Source organism: Salvelinus fontinalis, chromosome 4 (assembly GCF_029448725.1).
Source record: "Salvelinus fontinalis isolate EN_2023a chromosome 4, ASM2944872v1, whole genome shotgun sequence".
Lineage (NCBI taxonomy): Eukaryota > Metazoa > Chordata > Actinopteri > Salmoniformes > Salmonidae > Salvelinus > Salvelinus fontinalis.
In genome coordinates, this window is record NC_074668.1 from 61,975,359 (window position 1) to 61,998,791 (window position 23,433).

A 23,433-nucleotide genomic window follows, 5' to 3' on the forward strand; every position below is an offset into this window, starting at 1 on the left:
TCAGTTTCGGCTAGCTCAGGATGCTCGATGCCTTTCATTTCAAGGAAAGTCCGGATTTCTTTCAGGCAAACCGCAAAACGGCTAAGCACCTTCCCTCTTGACAACCAACGCACATTGCTGTGCAAAAGCAGACCAGGATAGTTATTTCCAACTTCATCCAGCAGTGTTTTAAACTGGCGATCATTTAAGGCTCGAGCAACAATAAAGTTGATCACACGAATGACCAGCGACATCACTTCCCCAAACTGCCTGTCACACATCTGAGCACAAAGTGCCTCCTGGTGTAGAATGCAATGGAAACTTAGGATGGGTCTATTTTCATGTTCACGGAGAAGCGCCACAAATCCTTTTTCATTCCCCACCATACACGGAGCACCATCAGTACACACTGAGAGAAGTTTATCCATAGGTAGATTTTTTTCTTGAGCAAACTCCATGAAAGACTTAAATAAATCCTCACCTCTTGTGGACCCTTTTAATGGCAGAACTGCAAGACTTTCTTCGCGCAGTGTGTCACCAACAGCATATCTTGCAATCACGCTGAACTGCAACAAATGGCTCACGTCTGACTCATCCAAAGCCAGGGAAAAGAACGGCGCTGCATTTATGTCCTTCACTTGCGTTTCCTCCACTTTGTTTGCCATCACGATGGTACGATCATGAACAGTTCTTGCCGACAGAGGCATGTCTTGTATCCGTTTAATTATCTTGTCTTTGTTCGGAAGATCATCAAAAAGTTCATTGGCTACATCCAGCATGAACGTTTTAGCATACTCGCCATCTGTGAATGGTTTTCCGTTCCTCACTATTGCTAAAGATCCAGCAAAGCTAGCGGAATTTTAGTCACCTTGCCGGGTCCATACGCGGAGTTGCTGCTGGCTAGCTTGCACCCTGCTCAGTATCTCTTGGCACGCTTTCTTTCTGCTGTCTCCCGCAGGGTATTTTGATGCAAAGGTAGCATGGCGCGTGTCGAAGTGCCGCTTTACATTCAACCGTTTCATCAATGTAATTTTGTCATTGCAAATTAGACACACCGCAGAACCTGCTCTCTCCACAAAGGCAAATTCTTCGGTCCATTCGTCCTGCAATGTACGATACTCGTCATCTTTTTTTCTTTTCGCCATCTTCTTCGTCGAAGCGTTAGCTTTGAGCGAAAGACCGAGCAGACTGATTCAAAAGGAGGCGTTTACCTGTTTTACCTAGCAACGGCCAACGTAGGCCAGTATCATTTAATTAAAATAATGGACAATTGCTCCTGCAGCCCTGAACAGGACATGAGCAGTGAAAAATCGATGGATGTATTAAAACAAGGAGTTGTAGCGATGAGACAAGATAGTAATTACTAGCGATTGGATACCACGAAAATTGGGGAGAAAAGGGGATCAAATTTATTTAGAAAAAAAAAAAAAAAAGTGAGAATATTTTGTTTTATCTGCGAGCCAGATGCAATCATCAAAAGAGCCACACCTGGCTCGGGAGCCATAGGTTCCCGACCCCTGACATAGACTGACCAGGTGAATCCAGTTGAAAGATTTGATCCCTTATTGACGTCACCTGTTAAATCCACTTCAATCAGTGTAGATGAAGGGGAGGAGACAGGTTAAAGAAGGATTTTTAAGCCTTGAGACAAGTGAGACATGGATTGTGTATGTGTACCATTCAGAGGGTGAATGGGCAAGACAAAAGTTAAGTGCCAGGTGCACCGGTTTGTGTCAAGAACTGGAAGGCTGCTGGGTTTTTCACGCTCAACAGTTACTAATTTGTATCAAGAATGGTCCATCATCCAGAGGACATCCAGCTAACTTGACACAGCTGTGGGAAGCGTTGAAGTCAATATGGGCCAGCATTCCTGTGGAATGCTTTCGACACCTTGTAGAGTACATGCACCGATGAATTGAGGCTGTTCTGACTGAGGGAGGGGCAACTCAATATTAGGAAGGTGTTCCTGATGTTTGGTATACTCCGTGTATTTTTCCATATTCACAAATTCTCCGATGCCTCCCTCACCATTCCATAGTGGTGCTGCATTGAAACATTTAGCTGTCTAGCCAACCACTGGAATACTTAATACATGACTCACAGTCACTGTATTACTGTAACAGATGAGAGATTTTGCATCACTTGTGAATCACTTACCATCAATTAGTGACTTTGGACCAGACTACTTATTCAGCACATCTGTCTTAGCCAAGACGGAAGCAAATAGAGATCGATCTAGAGGTGAATCATGTATTAGAACCCTCTTGATTCGTCTTGGAGTGGGGATGCATTTTAAATGAAATGTAGGCAATGTTATAGGACCACCATTTTTTTACATTTACATTTACATTTAGGTCATTTAGCAGACACTCTTATCCAGAGCGACTTACAGGAGCAATTATGGTTAAGTGCCTTGCTCAAAGGCACATTAGCAGATTATTCACCTAGTCGGCTCTGGGATTTTGACCAGTAGCCTTTCGGCCACTGGTAGGCTACTTGCCGCCTGTATGTACCACATGGATATTGTTGCAACATTTTGTGGGTGGAAGCTCACTCTTTCAAGTACCTCTTTAGAGGACATACCAAGAGAAATACTTCAAAAATACATTAAACATATGGAGTGGGTTTCATTTCACCCAAGGTAGACCTACGAAAGGTGTGTGAGTCAAGCTTAAATCCTGTGGAATGTAATGGAATATCCAGCGTTGATTAGATTCTAGTCACGTAATTTCATCATCAAACAACTAGGAGACTTGTGTCTCAGACTTCAGAGTCGGCTGTTTGAATCTCAACTCATTTCCTTTGATTTGACACAGATTGAAAATAACTGCATCTGCATAGGAATTTCGACATGATAGCATAGAGCTGCATTAGCTGTCCATTTTTTTTATGTACCTCTGCAGAGTAGGCCTATAGGAGCCATCTGGATTTACTGGAAAGGAATGAATGCCTGTGATTCCCGAAGCATTTAAATGGGAAACACACCCCTTGAGATGATGAGGCTTCGGAGGCAATAAAACCACTCCTACACACACAGTTTGCTGACATTTTGGTGGCCAGTCAATAATGAAAGAAAACATAAAATGTATTATTTTTCCAGAGTAGCTGCCAATTTACAGCTGAGACACTGGAAAGCATGAAGCGTTATCAGGCGTTCATTATGGGGGCTGACAGTGGAGAGGTCCAACTGAGTTAGGGTGCCCATTTCCCTACTTCACTGGTGGATGCGCTTTATTTGGACTTTATTTATGAGCTCTGTCACACAAGCTGGAGATTTGTTCTATTTCTTTCTCTTCTCTCCCTCCCTCTCTTCCCTGCTGGACTGTGTGTTTAACTGGTTCCAGTGAGAGGCAGCTTTAAGCAGTGTGTTAAAGCATTACTGTTGTGGTTGGGCTCCCAGCTAGCATCATTGCTGAAGTGCTGAGGCTGAAGGTTCTTAGTGGCTCACTGAATGGGAAAATCCCCCGCAGGGCCATTTGTTCCTCTGTCCATCCATGAGCAGCCAAGTAGGAAGTGATGAAAGCCAATCATGGGACTGACAACAACATCTCATCTGGTTAATTGTCGGATGTGTAACATAACCTATTGGCATGTGATAAAGCCTGCTTTTGGTTGCAGTTATGACTGAGGAAATCAACTATTAGACTATTCTCTTTTTAGCTCCATTGTCGCTTTGTTGACCATCAGTGCATGGTCAGGGAATGAACATTAAGTGATGCATTTTATCCAAATAAGAATTTTCAAGGAAGCAATTTCACTTTTGCTCTACTCACCTAATGTAATACTACAAGGGACAAAACATAGGCAACGTTTAATTTGAGAACACCAGTGGCTTGATGTCTAATTAAATAAGAGCAAATGAGTTTACAACCTCTGTCACTTAATTAGAGCAAGATACAGAGGCACAAAATGAATTAATATGTCGAGATTTAGAGAGGAGTCAATTAAAACTTTGGTTGGAGTGTGGGCTGACGATAACTACTCTTGTACAGAACTGTTTTGTCCCCTGTGACTGACTCTGTGTATTTTCATTTCATTTCAGGGCCTACGTTGGGAGGAGAAGAAGGAGGAAGAGAGAGAAGAAGAAGAAGGGGGTTGTGATGAGTAACTGCATAAAGCAAAACCAAAGGATCCGGTGAGGTTTAGGGTCCAAGTCCCCAGGCTAGTGAGTGAGCGGAGTGAAGCCACCGTCCAGGAAGGACCTCAGAGGAAGGTTTTCCCAGGATTATCTCTGGGTTGTCCCTCTCAGGGGACACAGGCACACGTGCAGGAAGGCCCAGAGGAAGGTCGGAGTAGCGTTGGTCAGCAGGCAGCAGGCAGCAGGATGTGGGAGGGACTAGGACTGCAGGTGTTCCTGATGTGCCTGGGCGCCGTGCTGTGCAGCGCTGTGGCCGCCTCGGCACCCCTGGAGCACAGCCACCGCCACCGCCTCTCCCTACACAGGCACCGGGAGAGGACGGGCAAAGAGGGACAGGTCCTACACCGTTCCAAGAGAGGCTGGGTCTGGAACCAGTTCTTTGTCATTGAGGAGTACACAGGGCCAGACCCAGTGTTAGTGGGCAGGGTAAGGTCACTGTTTTAAATTGTTAATCATCACCTTCCCACCTCTCTTTTCTCTCCCATTCTTTCCCACTCTCTATCTGTTGACTGCTGAATCAAAGTCACAAGGGGTTTTCATTACCAGCGGAGACCTTGCAATATCCTCAATTTGTTACACAAAAGCAATCAGTGGCCCACTTGATTAAAGGTTATGAATTGGATTTCATTTTTAATATCAAAGCATCCCCCAAAGACACTGACATCTGGGAAACAGGCGATTTATGGGTCCACAGAAATGATGATTACAAATGGGGACCTAAATTTGCCTCTAATTCCAGCAGTGACAGAGATGGTACCTTGTTATTATTGGATTGGAATATCAATCATGACATCAATCAACAACAAAAACAACATGCATGCAGAACAGGCTTCTATGAAGAATATTTCATAGAATATAATGAAAGTTGGTAGATACTGCAAAATTAAAATATCATTCGTATATGCGTTTGTGGGAATATAGTTCTACGTGTTTTGAATTGCTGAAATGAACCAATCAACTAAGTGACTAACGACCTGATAAGGTGACAGACCACTAATTGTAATGTTGCTGTGTTGCACCTAATGTTTATCATCAGAGTAAATATAGATTGATTCTCTGTGTTGAAACATATTGGTTTCAAGGCAGTTTTGCATAATCACATTTACATGATTGCCTGGGCTGAATGTGCTTCTCATTATCCATGTTCCTCCTAGTGATCACACTACATGTTGGAATGTAGTATTTTTAAATGGTCTTTAACATATTTTCCCCAAGTAATTTTGCTAAAATGTTCTGCTGTCCATTTGTTTCCAGCTCCACTCAGACGTTGACGCTGGAGATGGCAATTGCAAGTACATTCTCTCAGGGGAGGGTGCAGGCACCATTTTCGTCATTGATGACAAGACAGGCAACATCCATGCCACCAAGACACTGGACAGGGAAGAGCAGGCCCAGTACACCCTAACAGCCCAGGCTGTGGACAGGGCTACCAACAAGCCTCTGGAGCCTCCGTCTGAGTTCATAGTCAAGGTCCAGGACATCAATGACAACCCACCTGAGTTCCTACATGGACCATACTATGCCAGGGTGCCTGAAATGTCCAACGTCGGTGAGTCTGGCTGGGGAATGGACCGTGAAGGATTCCCTACCCTCTGTCTAATTCTCCCTTCCTCAGACTGTTTGCCAGTGAACAGCTTGTTTCCCATGCATTATTCAAAATTACTGAAATCTGACCGGGGGAGGCAAAGTTGGAAGTGTTCCTGTTGTTGTTGTGGCTTTGCAATTTCCCTCTTCCTTGTGTGTGTGTGTGTGTGTGTGTGTGTGTGTGTGTGTGTGTGTGTGTATGGGGGGGGATCACACCTTGTAATACAACATCCTTTATGCTGGCCTGTCACAGAGTAACAATCTGTTACCCTGTGATTCCACCCACTGACAACTCAAATGGTGCTTCTGGGGATCAGAATCTGCAGTCTAAACCAGCCCAGCTTCAAATATATTCAGAAACCATTGTGATGGCAAATTCATTCCAAATACTGGTGAAACGCCTTTGTGTGAATCCCAAAACCATGAACACTTAAGGACATTATAACCATAGGAGGGATGCTGACTGCAACACCATTCCGGTTACGAAAAAGTGATTTCTAGAATGACAAAACTTCCAGCATCAGGAGCTACTATATAGCAGGAATTTCATTTGAGAAACATAGGATTGGCTTAAGCTAAATGCCATAATGATTTACAAATTGCAGGTCTACTATTATGTTGGGTGAATAAATGGTGTTGGAAATAGTAACACCTGCTGTTCTTGTGTCCTCCAGGTACATCAGTGATGCAGGTTACGGCCACAGATGCTGATGATCCCACCTACGGGAATAGTGCCAGACTAGTGTACAGCATTCTCCAGGGCCAGCCCTACTTCTCAGTGGAACCACAAACAGGTACCCAACCTCTCTGTCCCGTCTTGTTTCATATTCATCCAGATAGCATAACATTATATACAGTTGAAGTCGGAAGTTTACATACGCTTAGGTTGGAGTCATTAAAACTCGATTTTCATCCACTCCACGCATTTCTTGTTAACATTTATAGTTTTGGCAAGTCGGTTAGGACATCTACTTGTGCATGACACAAGTAATTTTTCCAACAATTGTTTACAGACAGATTATTTCACTGTATCACAATTCCAGTGGGTCAGAAGATTACATACACTAAGTTGACTGTGCCTTTAAACAGCTTGGAAAATTCCAGAAAATGAGGTCATGGCTTTAGAAGCTTCTGTTAGGCTAATTGACATAATTTGAGTCAATTGGAGGTGTAGCTGTGGATGTATTTCAAGGCCTACCTTCAAACTCAGTGCCTCTTTGCTTGACATCATGGGAAAATCAAAAGGAAATCAGCCAAGACCTCAGAAAAACAATTGTAGACCTCCACAAGTCTGGTTCATCCTTGGGAGCAATTTCCAAACTCTTGAAGGTACCACGTTAATCTGTACAAACAATAGTATGCAAGTATAAACACCATGGGACCACGCAGCCGTCATACCACTCAGGAAGGAGACGCGTTCTGTCTCCTAGAGATGAACGTACTTTGGTGCGAAAAGTGCAAATCAATCCCAGAACAACAGCAAAGGACCTTGTGAAAATGCTGGCGGGAATAAGTACAAAAGTATCTATATCCACAGTAAAACGAGTCCTATATCGAAATAACCTGAAAAGCCACTCAGCAAGGAAGAAGCCACTGCTCCAAAACCGCTATAAAAAAGCCAGACTACGGTTTGCAACTGCACATGGGGACAAAGATCGTACTTTTTGGAGAATTGTTCTCTGGTCTGATGAAACAAAAATAGAACAGTTTTGGCCATAATGACCATCGTTATGTTTGGAGGAAAAAGGGGGAGGCTTGCAAGCCGCAGAACAGCATCCCAACCTTGAAGCACGGGGTGGCAGCATCATGTTGTGGGGGTGCTTTGCTGCAGGAAGGACTGGTGCACTTCACAACATAGATGGCATCATGAGGATAGAAAATTTTGTGGATATATTGAAGCAACATCTCAAGACATCAGTCAGGAAGTTAAAGCTTGGTCGCAAATGGGTCTTCCAAATGGACAATTACCCCAAGCATACTTCCAAACTTGTAGCAAAATGGCTTAAGGACAACAACGTCAAGGTATTGGAGTGGCCATCACAAAGCCCTGACCTCAGTCTTACAGAACATTTGTGGGCAGAACTGAAAAAGCGTGTGCGATCAAGGAGACCTACAAATTTGACTCAGTTACACCAACTCTGTCAGGAGGAATGGGCCAAAATTCACCCAACTTATTGTGGGAAGCTTGTGGAAGGCTACCCGAAATGTTTGACCCAAGTTAAACAATTTAAAGGCATTGCTACCAAATACTAATTGAGTGTATGTAGACTTCTGACCCACTGGGAATGTGATGAAAGAAATAAAAGCTGAAATAAATAATTCTCTCTACTATTATTATGACATTTCACATTCTTAAAATGAAGTGGTGATCCCAACTGACCTAAGACAGGGAATTTTTACTTGGATTAAATGTCAGGAATTGTCAAAAACTGAGGTCAAATGTATTTGGCTAAGGTGTCTATATCTGCTAAGGTGTCTATATCTGTATATATATATAATCTGTATATATATATATATATATATATATATATATATATATATAAAACTTTTCTATCTATATATATATATATATATATATATATATATATAGATAGAAAAGTTTTGAGAATGACACAAATATTAATTTCAGCAAAGTTTGCTGCTTCAGTGTCTTTAGATATTTTTGTCAGATGTAACTATGGAGTACTGAAGTAATTTTACAAGCATTTCATAGGTGTCAAAGGCTTTTATTGACAAATACATGAAGTTGATGCAAAGTGTTAATATTTGCAGTGTTGACCCTTCTTTTTCAAGACCTCTGCAATCCGCCCTGGCATGCTGTCTATTAACTTCTGGGCCACATCCTGACTGATGGCAGCCCATTCTTGCATAATCAATGCTTGGAGTTTGTCAGAATTTGTGGGTTTTTGTTTGTCCACCCGCCTCTTGAGGATTGACCACAAGTTCTCAATGGGATTAAGGTCTGGGGAGTTTCCTGGCCATGGACCCAAAATATCCATGTTTTGTTCCCCGAGCCACTTAGTTATCTCTTTTGCCTTATGGCAAGGTGCTCCATCATGCTGGAAAAGGCATTGTTCGTCACCAAACTGTTCCTGGATGGTTGGGAGAAGTTGCTCTCGGAGGATGTGTTGGTACCATTCTTTATTCATAGCTGTGTTCTTAGGCAAAATTGTGAGTGAGTCCACTCCCTTGGCTGAGAAGCAACCCCACACATGAATGGTCTCAGGATGCTTTACTGTTGGCATGACACAGGACTGATGGTAGCGCTCACCTTGTCTTCTCCGGACAAGCTTTTTTCCGGATGCCCCAATCAATCGGAGAAAATGACTTTACCCCAGTCCTCAGCAGTCCAATCCTTGTACCTTTTGCAGAATATCAGTCTGTCCCTGATGTTTTTTTCTGGAGAGAAGTGGCTTCTTTGCTACCCTTCTTGACACCAGGCCATCCTCCAAAAGTCTTCGCCTCACTGTGCGTGCAGATGCACTCACACCTGCCTGCTGCCATTCCTGAGCAAGCTCTGTACTGGTGGTGCCCCGATCCCGCAGCTGAATCTACTTTAGAAGACGGTCCTGGCGCTTGCTGGACTTTCTTGGGCGCTTTGAAGCCTTCTTCACAACAATTGAACCACTCTCCTTGAAGTTCTTGATGATACAATAAATGGGTGATTTAGGTGCAATCTTACTGGCAGCAATATCCTTGCCTGTGAAGCTCTTTTTGTGCAAAGCAATGATGACGGCACATGTTTCCGTGCAGGTAACCATGGTTGACAGAGGAAGAACAATGATTCCAAGCAATGATTCCTTTTGAAGCTTCCAGTCTGTTATTCAAACTCAATCAGCATGACAGAGTGATCTCCAGCCTTGTCCTCGTCAACACTCACACCTGTGTTAACGAGAGAATCACTGACATGATGTTAGCTGGTCCTTTTGTGGCAGGGCTGAAATGCAGTGGAATTTTTTGGGGGGGATTCAGTTCATTTGCATGGCAAATAGGGACTTTGCAATTAATTGCAGTTCATCTGATCACTCTTCATAACATTCTGGAGTATATGCAAATTGCCATCATACAAACTGAGGCAGCAGACTATGTGAAAATTTATATTTGTGTAATTTTCAAAACTTTTGGCCACGACTGCATGTCTCATATCAAAACTGTCATGTATTTAAATGTATTTTATGATAATCTGTCAATTCTCAGATTTTGTAACCGTGCCAAGTAAGGAGCGTTGAGGATTAGCCCTGTCGTGCTTTGGGATTTCTCCAAGGCAAAGTCTGAGTGTACCTGTCCTTTGCCAAACAGAATTAACTCACGGCCAGATTAGGCAAGCAATATCCTGGTTGAACTCTAAATTTCCTGGGAGCCAAAGTACCCCCAGCCAAACAGGGAGATCTCAGAGTGAGGGAGAGATCGGAGAGAGAAAATCCTGCTAATAAACCAAAGCTGGATATTTCACTGGATCCTGTCCAATGCTCACATTTCTAATTTGTTTTTGGCTTATCTGCGTTTCATGCACAGGCTCATCTAAATATTACCAGAGAACAACCATCCCCATCATATTCTCCTGTGATGTGAGAAGCACCAGTTTCCTCACAGAAAAAATTTATAAATAAACTGGATTAAAAAAACAGTTCCTCACTGTTGTTCTGAGCATTGTTCTGCAGTTTCCAATGAAACAAGTCACTTCTTTTTCCCTTTTACATATCACACTAGTTCCCCAATATTAGAAAAGGAGCCTGATGAATGAGATGGCGATGGCACTTGTCACAATGTGATCTCACGTTTCAGTGTTGACCCATCATGCCCTGCTCCTCCCAGTAGGCCTTGCAGAGTAGTAGGCTGCTGAAAGGTCACAGGCAGGTCCCTCTTGAATTAAAGCCATTTTCCTCCTCTCCTGTCCCCAGGGATAATCCGGACAGCTCTGCCCAACATGGACAGGGAAGCGCGGCAGGAATATGACGTCGTCATACAAGCCAAGGACATGGGGGGACACATGGGGGGACTGTCAGGGACAACAGAAGTGAAAATCACCCTGACGGACGTCAACGACAACCCACCGAAGTTCCCTCAGAGTAAGTGAAGAGTCCTGTCTCTCTTTCTTTCACTTTTTCTGTTTTTTTTTTTTTTTTCTGTTTTCTTAAGCTGACTGAGACCGTCTCTCTTCCCGTCGTCACTGTCCCTCTCTGCTGAGGTACGTGCAGCATCATCCAAGAGGGACAGGTCTGCTTTTAGCCAGTCTAGCGCTCTCCCAGCTCCTCAAGCCTCAGCTGACATATTAGCACTGACACTTGAAAATATGGATCGCTGCTGGCCCCAGAGGCCATGCAACACACGGTTTATACAGGGTATAGATGTTAAGGGGAAATATTAAAACTTAATTATTAAACGGTTTCATTGCGCTCATAGGAGATGTGATGACAGCAAGTATCTTAAGCGCGATAAAGAGTTGTGAAATATTAACAGTGTTTGTGTCAGTATTTCTGTTCGACAGAGAGGGGGAATGGAGGGGAACTCTAAACCACGAGCTAAACACAGATTTATGTCTCATATAGTAGAAATGGCCTACATCAATTTCCCCCTACTTCTTGAAAGTAGAGCCTGAAGATTTGTCCCAGAGCGCCCACTCTTTCCCCTACTATCAGCACTGCGGCTCGGATGTTGCCCTGCTAACAGTGGCTCTTGGATGGAAAATTAGCAACGTATTTGGGGTAAACTAGTCCTGGGTGGGGTGAGAAAATTCTAAAACTAAGTCATTGGGCTGACTCAACCACGTGTAATAATGTCAACTATTTCCCAGATGAGGAAAACTGGAACGTAGTTCAATAAGTAATGACATACTTTTTGAGATGACATACACATCAGTATTGTCATATTGTTCAGCCTATGATATTAGGTTAATATTTATTTCCAGATCAGAGCCATTTTAGACTGGGAGGATTCAGTAACGTTCTCATGAAAATATCCCATAGTTTTCTATGTAGTCTGATTGAAGTAGCAGCCCTTCATATCATCAGGCCATTTTTAAAAGGCTCCTTCCCATGCCAGAGTTATTTTTAAATGCAGCTGAAGCGTTTGGCTCTGAACACTTCAATAGATGGAGCAGATAGGGCGGAGAGGGCATATGGCCCTAGTGCTCTGGCTCGGCCCCAGGTAGGTGTATGCACCCCTGTAGACACACACTCACGCATGCAAATACAAACAGAAAACACTGACTGCTCATTGGCTGTGGCCTTCAGGTGCTGGCCAGCTGACCTCCACAGTTATCTCTTGTGCTCTATTTATAGCTCTCTCTCTCTCTCTCTCTCTCTCTCTCTCTCTGCACAGTAAAATACCACAAATGTGTTTTACAGCATTAAAAGTGAATGGAAACACCAGCTAACTCCAACTGTAAATCGCCATATTGGTATTGCTGCATCATCGTTTGGAAAGTTTAGGAATTCCTGAATTTACTGAGACCATGACCTCAGCGTGCATTAATGAGCATACTTTTCTGGTGTCAAACTATATATGAAAACATGATACACATTTTGAAAGCTGAGAAACAGCCCTTTCAAATGATATGACATGTGATAGGACCAAATCAATTAAATGGTAATCAGTCAAGAAAAAACACCTGTGACAATGTGTATCTTATATGCTTTTTTCCCCCAAACAACTGCCATTGAAGATATAGAAAAAGAACTTTGAGCATATTTACTCGTTCTTATATTTTGTAAAGATTGATTATCTGAAATCAGAATAGTAATATATTTTACTGTGACTGAGTTACATCCGTTTTCGTGACTAGTAGTATTTTTCTAGAATTATATGGAATGTTCTATGACCCAACATTTTCTTACCTGGATAGTATTTTAAATACATACAGTGAGCTCCACAAGTATTGGGACAGTGAAAATGTTTTTGTTGTTTTGACTCTATTCTCCAGCACTTTGTATTTTGACTGGTCCATTGTGACAAAGCTCTTAAAAGAAAAGGAGAAAAAAAACGAGAATGGTCTCTACCTACGTGTGTATTTAACCTACTGTTTTTACCAAACAAATGTCAATCATAATAAGTGTTATGAACAAAACATTTTCTCTGTCCCAATAGTTTTGGAGCTCACTGTATATGCACCAAAACATATTACAAATGGCATTTAGTCTTACATTTGATAAGGAAAGACATACACAACATAATATTTAAAAAAAAAAAAAACATTATTGAAAGAATAAGGTTAGGGGGAATGCATTGTCTCAATCAACCCTAAAAACAAAGTGCAAGTTACATCATGCTATCATAACATTATATATATATATATATAACATTCATCTCAGTGATATAGATAGGCATCTCAGTGCTAGAGACATCACTACAGACCATGGTTCAATCCCAGGCTGTATCACAACCGGCCATGATTGGGAGTACCATAGGGCGGCGCACAATTGGTCCAGCATCGTCCGGGTTAGGGGAGGGTTTGCCCAGGGTTATTGTAAAATCAGAATTTGTTCTTAACTGAATTGCCTTGTTAAATAAAGGTTAAATAAAACATGTATATTGTCATCAAAATTTTACTGGAAATATAAAATGTTTCAAGAATAAGGCATATAATAACAATAATTGGCTTTCACAACTTCAATTTCTTCTAACATACATTCCCCAAGCATATATCCTAAAACAGGAAGAGAAGGGGATTGACCAGTGACAATCTGAGCTACTTGGTGAAGACTAGGAGCCTCTTTACTAGTACCTAGCTATGTACTGTATAGTCGGTGCATGTATCTAACTATATACAGCTGCCCCCACGGTGACAAGGATAGGCAGGGGCTCATTTAAAACAAGATTACATGAATGCAGTGGAAAGTTGGGTGAATGCTATTCTCTACCTCGGAGTGAATCAAAGCAGGCATCAGGCATCGACTACAAGTGTGAATTATATTTTTTGATTTGTAACAGTTTCTATTGTTTCTCCCCACAGGTGTATACGCCATGTCCGTTTCAGAGGACAAGGTTTCGGGTGAGGAGGTAGGCCGTCTGAAGGCTAAAGATCCAGATCTGGGGGAGAATGGACTTGTGTCATATCGTTTCATCGAGGGCGATGGGATGACTGTGTTTGAGATTACCACCGATACTGACACCCGGGAGGGTGTTATCAAACTGAGAAAGGTGAGAAGGGCCTGAAGGGGATTTACTATTCCATAACAATGATGGAGGAATGAAAGGAATGTGTGAGACAGTGTATAGAGTCATCTGCATTGAATCACCTTTTTGTTACTGCCCTTTCACTAACATTCTGAGGACTAAAATGATAGCCTCAATACTTGACATTACTTGATACACCAGTATGTGCCTGTGCGTGTTTGAATACGTAAAGGTGGCTATATGTAATTTCTGTGTGGTAGAGAGAGAAAGAGAGGGAAAAATGGAAAGAGAGCGTGTGCCTGTGTGTGAGACTGAAGCACACACTGAGCAAGAGAGAGAGAGAGAGAGAGAAAGGAGTGATTTTTCACCGTTCCACTCTGTGATTGCAATGACACCGCCTCAGTTTCTTATTACGAGCATTGACTTTCATGGTTGGTTCTCTGGGAGAGGAATCTCATCTATGCAGTCTGACTGTGGGTCGGCTGCTAGCGTGGCGCTGCAGCTCTGCTGTGCTCCAGGGCTGGGATTATGCCGACGTTTACCAACCTGGGGAGGTCAGCCCTGCACTGCACCGCGCCTGGGCTGCCTCTGGGTGATCACTGGCACCATTGCGCCTGGAGCTGCCTGCCTGCCATGGTTAGGCTTAGCCGGGCCTCCAGAGGAGAGAGAGAGAGGCCCTGCTTCCCTCCCACAGCAGCAGGAGCAGCAGCCTAGACGGAACATTGCCACCTGGTGGTGCTTTATTATTTAAAATCCCTCAACTGTCTTTCACAGCACAGGCTCCCTCACACTCAGAGATCAGCAGCAATCTCACTCACACTCCTCTCTACTCCTCTCCAAAAATAACACAACTCTGAGAGAGGGAGGCCTTTGCATGCGTGTCTGAGAAGTAATCATATTTTCTCAAGGGTTTACTCAAGCTGGGTAATTTTGTCAGTTCAGTGGAGTGTGAGTACCAGTGTGTAGTCTATGTGCTGAAAAATGGCGCTGTTCTATTAATGCCTGAGGATTATACCAGGTAAGCCACGACAGCGGCCATTGAAATGTGGAAAACGGCCATGTAAACAACTCCCTCTATGGCCGGATGAACCCAAGTGGGATCAGACATCGCTGCTCAGTGCAGATCCCCTTCATTTCCATAACAGAGAGGTGCACCAATCATAATAAGTCTTTTGAACACCGGATAATAGAAACTGTAGCTGGGGAAAGTGGAAGAATTGAATCAGGGGAAACAATGGCTTGACGCTGAGTAGAGAGGGTGGTGGTGGGTGGGTTGTAATTCTTAACAGTGTTTGACTATCACAAATACCAGGACCCAGGTCCCAAATGAGAACATTCTGCCTGCTGATTAGGCTGGGTGTGGTGTGTGTGGAGGTGTGGGGGGGGGGCGACAACAATCAGTTTGATGCAGCCCTGCTCTTCTCAATAACATAATGCCTCCACTATACACCTCTCGGGAAATCATCACCTTTTGCTCTTCAAAGCATGTTGAAAATTAAAGTCGAAATTACTGTCGGAATTGCCAGAGTTTTAATCAAGTATTCTGTTTCAACTGCGGGCTACCAGGCGCAGGCTGAATGCTAAGAGGAAGTCTGGCATTATTGTGAATATTATCTACCGCTGATTAGTTTCAGCCAGCAAATTATTAAGTGCCAAAATAAAAGAACCAAGAGAGAGAGAAAGAGAGAGAGGGGGAGAGATTGAGAGGACGGAGGAAGGGAGACTGAAAGAAAAGGAGATAGGAAGGAGAGAGAGGAAGACACTGAGAGATAGAGGGGGAGGAAAAGAGTGAGACAGAGAAGACCACTGCTTCAGGAGACAACGTCAGTGAGGAACATTCACCGACCTGTTAAAGGAAAGAACTGGGTCATGACTGTTCCCACCGTTGGCAGCTTCATTAAAGACATGCAAAAAATAGGATGAACAAAAAAACTGAGATAGGAAAACAACTTCAAATCAATCACCATACAGGCAGAGAGATAAAGTGTGTGTGTGTGTGTGTGTGTGTGTGTGTGTGTGTGTGTGTGTGTGTGTGTGTGTGTGTGTGTGTGTGTGTGTGTGTGTGTGTGTGTGTGCATCCTGGTATGCTGCCCCCTCAACTCCGGTCGGTACTTTAAAGTCTCACTTGGTAGTTTGCGGGAGTGATGGCTGCCGGGTGAGGCAGGGTAATAAGAAAACAGGTGGATGTGTGAAAGCAGTAGGAGGCAGGGTGTAGAGGGATGAGGATAGTTCACACTAAATGGCCATTAACTATATTTGAGCATAATTGATTTGGGAGTGTCTTTCCAATGTCTTGCAATTAAATGAACTGGTGGTGATTGAGGCTATGACTTAGATACGCCATTGAACTGAAATAAGGGCCATCTTACGTATAAGGACTGAGCAAAGAATGTCTTTGTGTTGTCTCGTGCTGACGTTGACCACAACCCACTGTCTTATTTTACAACAGCACCCTCTAGCTAGCATCTCAACTTCATACTGATATTTGATTTGACACTCTTAGAAAAAAGGAATCCAAATGGGTTCTTTGGCTGTCCCCAAAGAAGAACCCTTTTTGGTTCCAGTTAGAACCCTTTTTGGTTCCAGGTAGAACCCTTTTGCAGTAGAAAGGGCTCTACATGGAACCCCAAAGGGTTCTACCTGGAACCACAATTGTTCTACCTGCAACCAAAAAGGATTCTTCAAAGGGTTCTCCTATGGGGACAACTGAAGAACCCTCTAAGGTTCTAGATAGCAGTGTACAGCTACAGTAACTCATTTTTACGATGCAGTAATTGTATTATAGAAATAACTACATTGAGGCAACCTTCTCCTTATTGGCCCATGATTTTAATGATCATATAGTTTAAATGTATTATTGCTAAATCCACACTGCTCCCTCTTTCCAGCCTGTGGACTTTGAGACTAAGAAGGCATACACCCTGAGAGTAGAGGCATCCAACACACACTTGGACCCCCGTTTCATCGCCTGGGGCCCCTACAAAGACACAGCCACGGTTAAGGTTATGGTGGAGGACGCAGACGAGCCGCCTGCTTTCATGGCAACTAGCTACGGCTTCGAGGTGGAGGAGAATGCCCCTGATGGGACGGTGGTGGGCCGTGTACACGCTAAAGACACAGACGTGGCCAACAACCCTGTCAGGTAGGCTACTTGGAACACTCTCGCTCACTTTCTTTGTTACTCATTTGTGTTTGTTTTTAGCGCCGCTGTCTGATTAGCAACCCCACCCAGTCTCATAGTGTTATAATACGTCCTTTCTGTTTTAAAATGACAATTTTATGTTGATATGTAGATGATTTCAGTTTCAAAGGCCTCATCTCGTCACCATAAAATACTGCAGGGCCCTACTCAATCAGTAAACCAATTAAATATCCTATATTATTTCCTGCTCTGCGGGAACAACTATTTCAATTAATATGCCGTTTCTTTGTTCAAACTATAAACATTGTTCCATCGAATACATTCATCCAAACAATGCAAAACATGCATTCCTACAGCACAAGAAGAATTGGGCTTTTGTTTTATCTAAGGAACCAGGCCCTGGTTGAATACGTGTTTACTTATCACTACTGTTCACTGCAGGTACATGATTCCCCGCTACACGGACGTGGAACAGTTCTTCAGTGTCGGCCCGGAGGATGGCATCATCAAGACCACCAGACCGCTGGACCGGGAGACACTACCCTGGCACAACATCTCTGTCAGCGCCACTGAGATTGGTACGCCACCCTCCACCATCCACCTCGGGTTTCAAATTAGAGAGTAGCTGTGAATACCAGAGACGCCATGCCTCCCAATCCAGGAAATGTTGTGTTCCCCCCCGGGCTCTTATGTCGTCCTAGAGTCGCCACCCCTCAAGATGTTTTTAGAGACGATTACCACAAAGTGCCTTTCAAAAAGTGAAATGAGTAGCTAGAGACTACTGCAAAACATCCACATCCCCCAAATAAACATAAAACATCTTATGTACAATAAACATCTTTAAGTTGCTGTTCTCTGTGTGATTCTACTCCACATTATTATGTCTGGTTTTTAAGTATATCCGTCTCAAATATTTCCATCTCTCCTATCAGGGATAATTTGATGCATCAAAAATGTATATCTGGAACTTTAGAGATCAAGTAGTTCTGTTGTATTATGCACGCCACTCGTCTGACAGCATCATTTCCAAGCATTCAATAACCTACATAATTTCTTATACAATAAATAGGGTCATACTGTGCTGTCTTCTCATTTTGTTTGCAGTGAATTTCAGAGGGAGCTGGTTTTGTGTTTCTAACAAGCCAAATCCCATGAATGCGCACTGAATCACTAACTTGTTTGTTATTCATTTTTGTCATTCTGCACAGGGGGACATCACCAAGATACAAAAGTACGTGTCAACATCAAAGTCAAAGATGTGAATGACAACGCCCCTGAGTTTGCCACACAGAACGAAATCCTCGTGTGTGAAAATGTCTCCCCTGGCAAAGTAAGTCTAATCATTTACAATGTATATTGTACTTTTTCCCAAGTAACATTTAGAAAAGACAGATCTTTATGCATACTAGTAACCATCATGTGCAAAAATTTATTTATATTATATTGAATATGTTCAGTATTTTTGGTGGACTCTGTCTGTACTAACTCCTGTGGGTGTTGTTCAACTCAGCTCATAGAGACAGTCAGTGCAGTGGACAAGGATGAGATGGTCCACCGACAGTACTTCCACTTCAGCATCGCCCCAGAGGCTGTCAACAACCACAATTTCTCCCTGAAAGACAACAGAGGTGGGTGGCTCAAGCATTCTATTTCCATCAATGAGAAGAGCGACTTCTTTCTGGACATTTTGACTGTCTTTATAGTGGCTAGTCGGCACTCCAGTACTCCAGTCAGTGAGATAGAAAACCACTGGGTATTTTTCCTTCTTTACATCAGTTCAGGTTTCTCTCCATCCAGATGGGAAGTGATTCAGCAGATCTTTGTAGACTGAAGTTTGATTTGAAGCTAGATCCCATAGAGCTCCCCACTTATTAATTACCACGGGTGTCTCTCTGGCGTCCTAGCCTCTACATCGGTGAACTGCTGCATGTAGGAGACTGAGCCTGTTGGATCAGTTTGCAGAGTTTGCGATTGCATTAGCTATCCTTACATCACACTCTGTCTGATCAGCCAGAGGAGTGGAGAGGTGTGTGTGTGTGTGTGTGTGTGTGTGTGAGAGAGAGTGAGAGTGAGTGAGAGTGAGAGAGAGAGAGAGAGAGAGAGAGAGCGCGAGAGAGAGAGAGCCTCTCCTTCTGCCTGCCGTGTTTGGGGGCCTGGCTAGCTGGTGACTCATCCCAGCTGTCCTTAAGCTCAAAGCCCTTTCCAGTCTGCCAGTCACAGTGATGGAGGGCTGGTTAGGCGAGCTGATCAGAGAGAGTACCTGTTACATTCCATTTCAACAGATGAGGCACAGTGGTATTTATCCCCAGAGGATGCCATCTCTCATCAGAGGAGAATTACTCATCATGGGGATAGCGTTCATCAGCCTTGTTTATAAACTCCTGGATTAAAGATAATGAGAAGCAAAAGTTAATCACAGAGTTTTCACTCCATAAAAATACTTGATTAGACTTGCTTATATCCATAGAGATTGCTCAGGACCATGTGACAAAGCTATTGTAATGACTATGATGGAGACATTCAACAGCTGCTGCGAGTAGTTCAGTCAGCAATGCCATCTTTGAACAAGCAATTACATGACACTTCTCTTAATGACATGCATCCATCAATATTTTCTTCTACAAACTTAAGCCAACTTAAGCTCTTTTTTCATCCTCTGCCATTGCTTTAATACTCGTCCCGACCGCGCCGTAATCACAAGCTACTTCCAAGCATCTCTCCTTCTGTGATGGAGGAGAATGAATGAGGGGGAATGAATGTGTTAATTGCAGTTTAATGGGATATATTTTTTTAATCCCCAGATAAAGTCATATCAGACTGTTCCAAGCAGTGCTTCAGTGACTATACAGCAGCCAGCATGGCAATGGATGGCTCTCTACCCGTTTGATCTGCTTTAATGAGAGTCAAAATGAGTGCTTTTCAGCAGTGTTTTCAAAAAGCCCACAATATGAGCAGAACAGATTACAGACCCTCCGATTTGTTGGGTTTAAAGCATCCAAAGTATCCTTTGAAATGGACAGCTTTCCAATCTAAATGTATCTATGTATTTTCTCGTGTTTTTCAGAGTTTGCGGTGTCTGTCTGAGACAGCAGGGGCTATTTAGTTTTTTCTTGCGCTATCATAACTGCGGATGTGAGAACATTTGCTAAGTATAATTTTACGAAGAAAATGTTCCTCAAAAGCGGCTTCTTATGAAGTGTTTCTTTCAGCCATACTACCTTGTAGGATATTTAAGTTCTCATGGCTTTGGACTGTGTTCTACCTCAACCCTTAAAATATACTCTACCAAGGCAATGATAACCTTTCTTAGTATGATGTAGACCTATAATGAACAGCGCAGGATTCATAGAGCCCATTCACCCTTCCATTCTGTATGCACAATAGCCTTGTCACGAGAAACCTTTTCTGAAAAAGGTGTAGTGGGCTGAGGACACCGCTGTGAGAGAGGGAGGGAAAATGACTAAGCCACAAGCACCTAAATGAACTCGCTCCATCTCTGTTCTGAGAGCGACCTTGCACTGAGTCAGGGGAGTACACTTGGCATCCTTCCACCCTCACCCAGCGCCAAATAAAACCAATACAGCTACCTCCACGCAAGCTTTGATTACACTTCCAAAAGCTAATAAATGTTCACAATATTACAATAATTAAAATCTGGAAATTCACAGCTCATTGCTTTTCCCCCGCGGCCATACGTCTGCCTTCTGCCTTCTGAACTCGTTGGATAAGTAAAACTCTTCGGTTATAACTATGATCGTGTTAAGCAGTCTGTACACTACCGGAAATACCCCCCCCCCAGAGGAGATATTTAAAGGACCCTCTTTTCTCTGTACTTATTCTACTTCGGCTCCTCTCTTGTTCCCCACAGACAGCACAGCCAGCGTATATGTGACCCGGAGGGGCTTCAGCCGGATGACCCAGGATGTCTACTTCCTTCCCATCGAGATCAACGACAACGGCATCCCTCCCATGAGCAGCACCAACACGCTGACCATCCGAGTGTGCAGCTGTGACAGTAAGGACACCATCCTGTCCTGCAACGTGGAGCCTTACATCCTGCCTGCAGGCCTCAGCACCGGAGCTCTCATCGCCATACTAGCCTGTATCGTCATTCTCCTGGGTGAGCATCAGCACTAAAGAAAACAGCAACTTGCATTCAATCTGTTGTTGATCTAATATTTAACTCATGTTTGATCTTTTTTCCATCCTGACTGGTGCTTATTCTTAATGTTTTCAGAATAGTTTAATGTATTTATGGAACAGATGCTTGACAGAATATTAATAGTGTGCGTTTTGATTATTTACACAGGCTCAATTAATTATTTAGCTTGCAATTAACACTGTTTAAAAAATGTCAGACAGATTCATACCACCTGTAATACTGTATATTTTTGCACTTCTAATCCAAATGATCTGTCAAAGCCTGGCTAATTAGGCAATGTGAAATGCTAAAGGTATTTTAAGAGCTATAAGAGCTATAGCTTGTATGATTGACTAATATGTTTCTCATGGCAGCGATCGTGGTGCTGTTCGTGGCCCTGCGTCGTCAGAAGAAGGAGCCGCTCATTGTCTTTGAGGAGGAAGACATCCGTGAGAACATCATCACCTATGACGATGAAGGCGGTGGAGAGGAGGACACAGAGGCCTTCGACATTGCTACGCTACAGAACCCTGACGGTGCCAACGGCTTCCTACCCCGTAAGGACATCAAGCCTGAGCTCCAGTACCCAATGAGGCCTGGCGGGCACCCCGTGGCCAACAGTGTGGATGTGGATGATTTCATCAAGACCCGCATTAACGACGCGGACAACGACCCCACGGCCCCTCCCTATGACTCTATCCAGATCTATGGCTACGAGGGCCGGGGCTCCATCGCTGGATCCCTCAGCTCCTTGGAGTCGGTGACCACAGATTCAGACCTAGACTACGACTACCTCCAAAGCTGGGGCCCGCGCTTCAAGAAGCTGGCCGACCTTTACGGCACCAAAGACTCTGCCGATGACAACTCTTAACGTTCACCCATTTCCCTGACCACCTCCTTGCACCCTTTCTCCAACCTTCCACTGACTTTGTGTGGTGCTTGAAGTTTACTATAAGTATACCACAAGCATTTTTATTTATAGTAAACTTTGTTATTTGTATGTGTAAAGTATACTTGCAGTATACTAGATACCTGTTGGGGATGTTTGGTAAGGAAGGACAGAGGGTATTGAGGAGGTGGAGACAAAAGAGCGAGAGAGAGAGAGAGGGAGAAATATAAAACACATTTAATAAAAACACCTCTGTGGGATGTACTGGTATGTATGGAAAATGAAGACATGCTTAATGTTTGTGGTGAGAGATCAAATAACACTCGGTATTTCAATTTTTTATTCATTTTGTAGGTTACTACGGTTTGGGGTTGGAATGTGGGTCACAGAGAGACATGTAATTGTTGATACTGTGAATGAGCTCACAAAGAGGAGAATAAAAAATTGTTGCCTTATATCAATGACAAAAACGATGAGAAAACAACAGCAAACTGAGACTGGTCGCTCGTGTAGCACCTCCATCTTCCTGAGGAAGATGAATTCAACAAAAACAGAGACAGTGTTTTTTCACAAATCCAGTGAAAAATCCCCCCTTTCAGCCCAATTTCACCAATGATAAATCACAAGGAAAGACCTGTGAGCTCAAAAATCGCCTTAAGTAATGGACACTCTTGCATCACAGTGCATTTTTTGCAACTTGAAAAATATATCCTAAAGCAAGCTAAAGTACATATAACGTATGTACAGTACAATGTGCAAATATGTCTCTTGAGGATCAAACGTGCGCCTATTGGTTCTTGTAAATCTCATTTTTTATTATATATTGTTATTATGATTATTATGATTTTTTTGGTTCTCCTCATTTTTTTACATTTTTTGGGGGCGTATGTTTTTCTCCCTTGTTGAGAAAATAGCAACCTGTCCTGTCGTAGTGAATGACGCCTAATTTCTACGTCGAATTTATGGTACCTATTTGTACAATTTTAAAAGTTCTTATTTTAGTACACATGCAGATATCAGTATTTCAACATGTAAGAAAATGTTACAGCATCACCCTTATATTTTATGAACATTGTACTGTTGCTTTATTATGTGCTTCTATCTAGGAAGCGAAAAACTTTGAAATAAATGCTTTTTATAAAATGATTGATGGTGTTAATAAATCTGTACGAGCAAAAGAGCAATCTGTTCTTTCCCTAGAGGTGATCTATGTTATGATATTGAACGGTGTCTACTGGGTGATACTGGGAGGACTTAGAGCAATAAAGGAGGTCAATATACAGTCGCAAACGGTGCCACGGATGAACCAGTGACACCTTGATTATGCACACACACGCGCACACACTACACACACACTGCCCACACACACTGCACATTCATGTATGGAGCTCTTCACTGGTATGGACCCATATGGACCCAGGATGTCAGTGTTCCCATTGACCATT

At 43.1% G+C, this 23,433-nt stretch overlaps 1 protein-coding gene across 1 annotated transcript in view; it reads left to right on the top strand.

The window, feature by feature from the left end:
* LOC129854145 (cadherin-11-like) overlaps positions 1 to 23,134 on the top strand; it is a 66,768-nt gene extending 43,634 nt beyond the window's left edge. The window contains exons 2-12 of the mRNA XM_055920899.1: positions 4,022 to 4,543; positions 5,372 to 5,666; positions 6,376 to 6,495; positions 10,603 to 10,770; positions 13,653 to 13,840; positions 16,705 to 16,958; positions 17,400 to 17,536; positions 18,167 to 18,288; positions 18,469 to 18,586; positions 20,827 to 21,078; positions 21,474 to 23,134. Coding sequence (XP_055776874.1) covers positions 4,304 to 4,543; positions 5,372 to 5,666; positions 6,376 to 6,495; positions 10,603 to 10,770; positions 13,653 to 13,840; positions 16,705 to 16,958; positions 17,400 to 17,536; positions 18,167 to 18,288; positions 18,469 to 18,586; positions 20,827 to 21,078; positions 21,474 to 21,970 — 2,391 coding nt within the window. The 5' untranslated portion in view covers positions 4,022 to 4,303 and the 3' untranslated portion in view covers positions 21,971 to 23,134. The remainder of the gene's footprint in view (positions 1 to 4,021; positions 4,544 to 5,371; positions 5,667 to 6,375; positions 6,496 to 10,602; positions 10,771 to 13,652; positions 13,841 to 16,704; positions 16,959 to 17,399; positions 17,537 to 18,166; positions 18,289 to 18,468; positions 18,587 to 20,826; positions 21,079 to 21,473) is intronic.
* The last annotated feature ends 299 nt before the right edge of the window (positions 23,135 to 23,433 follow it).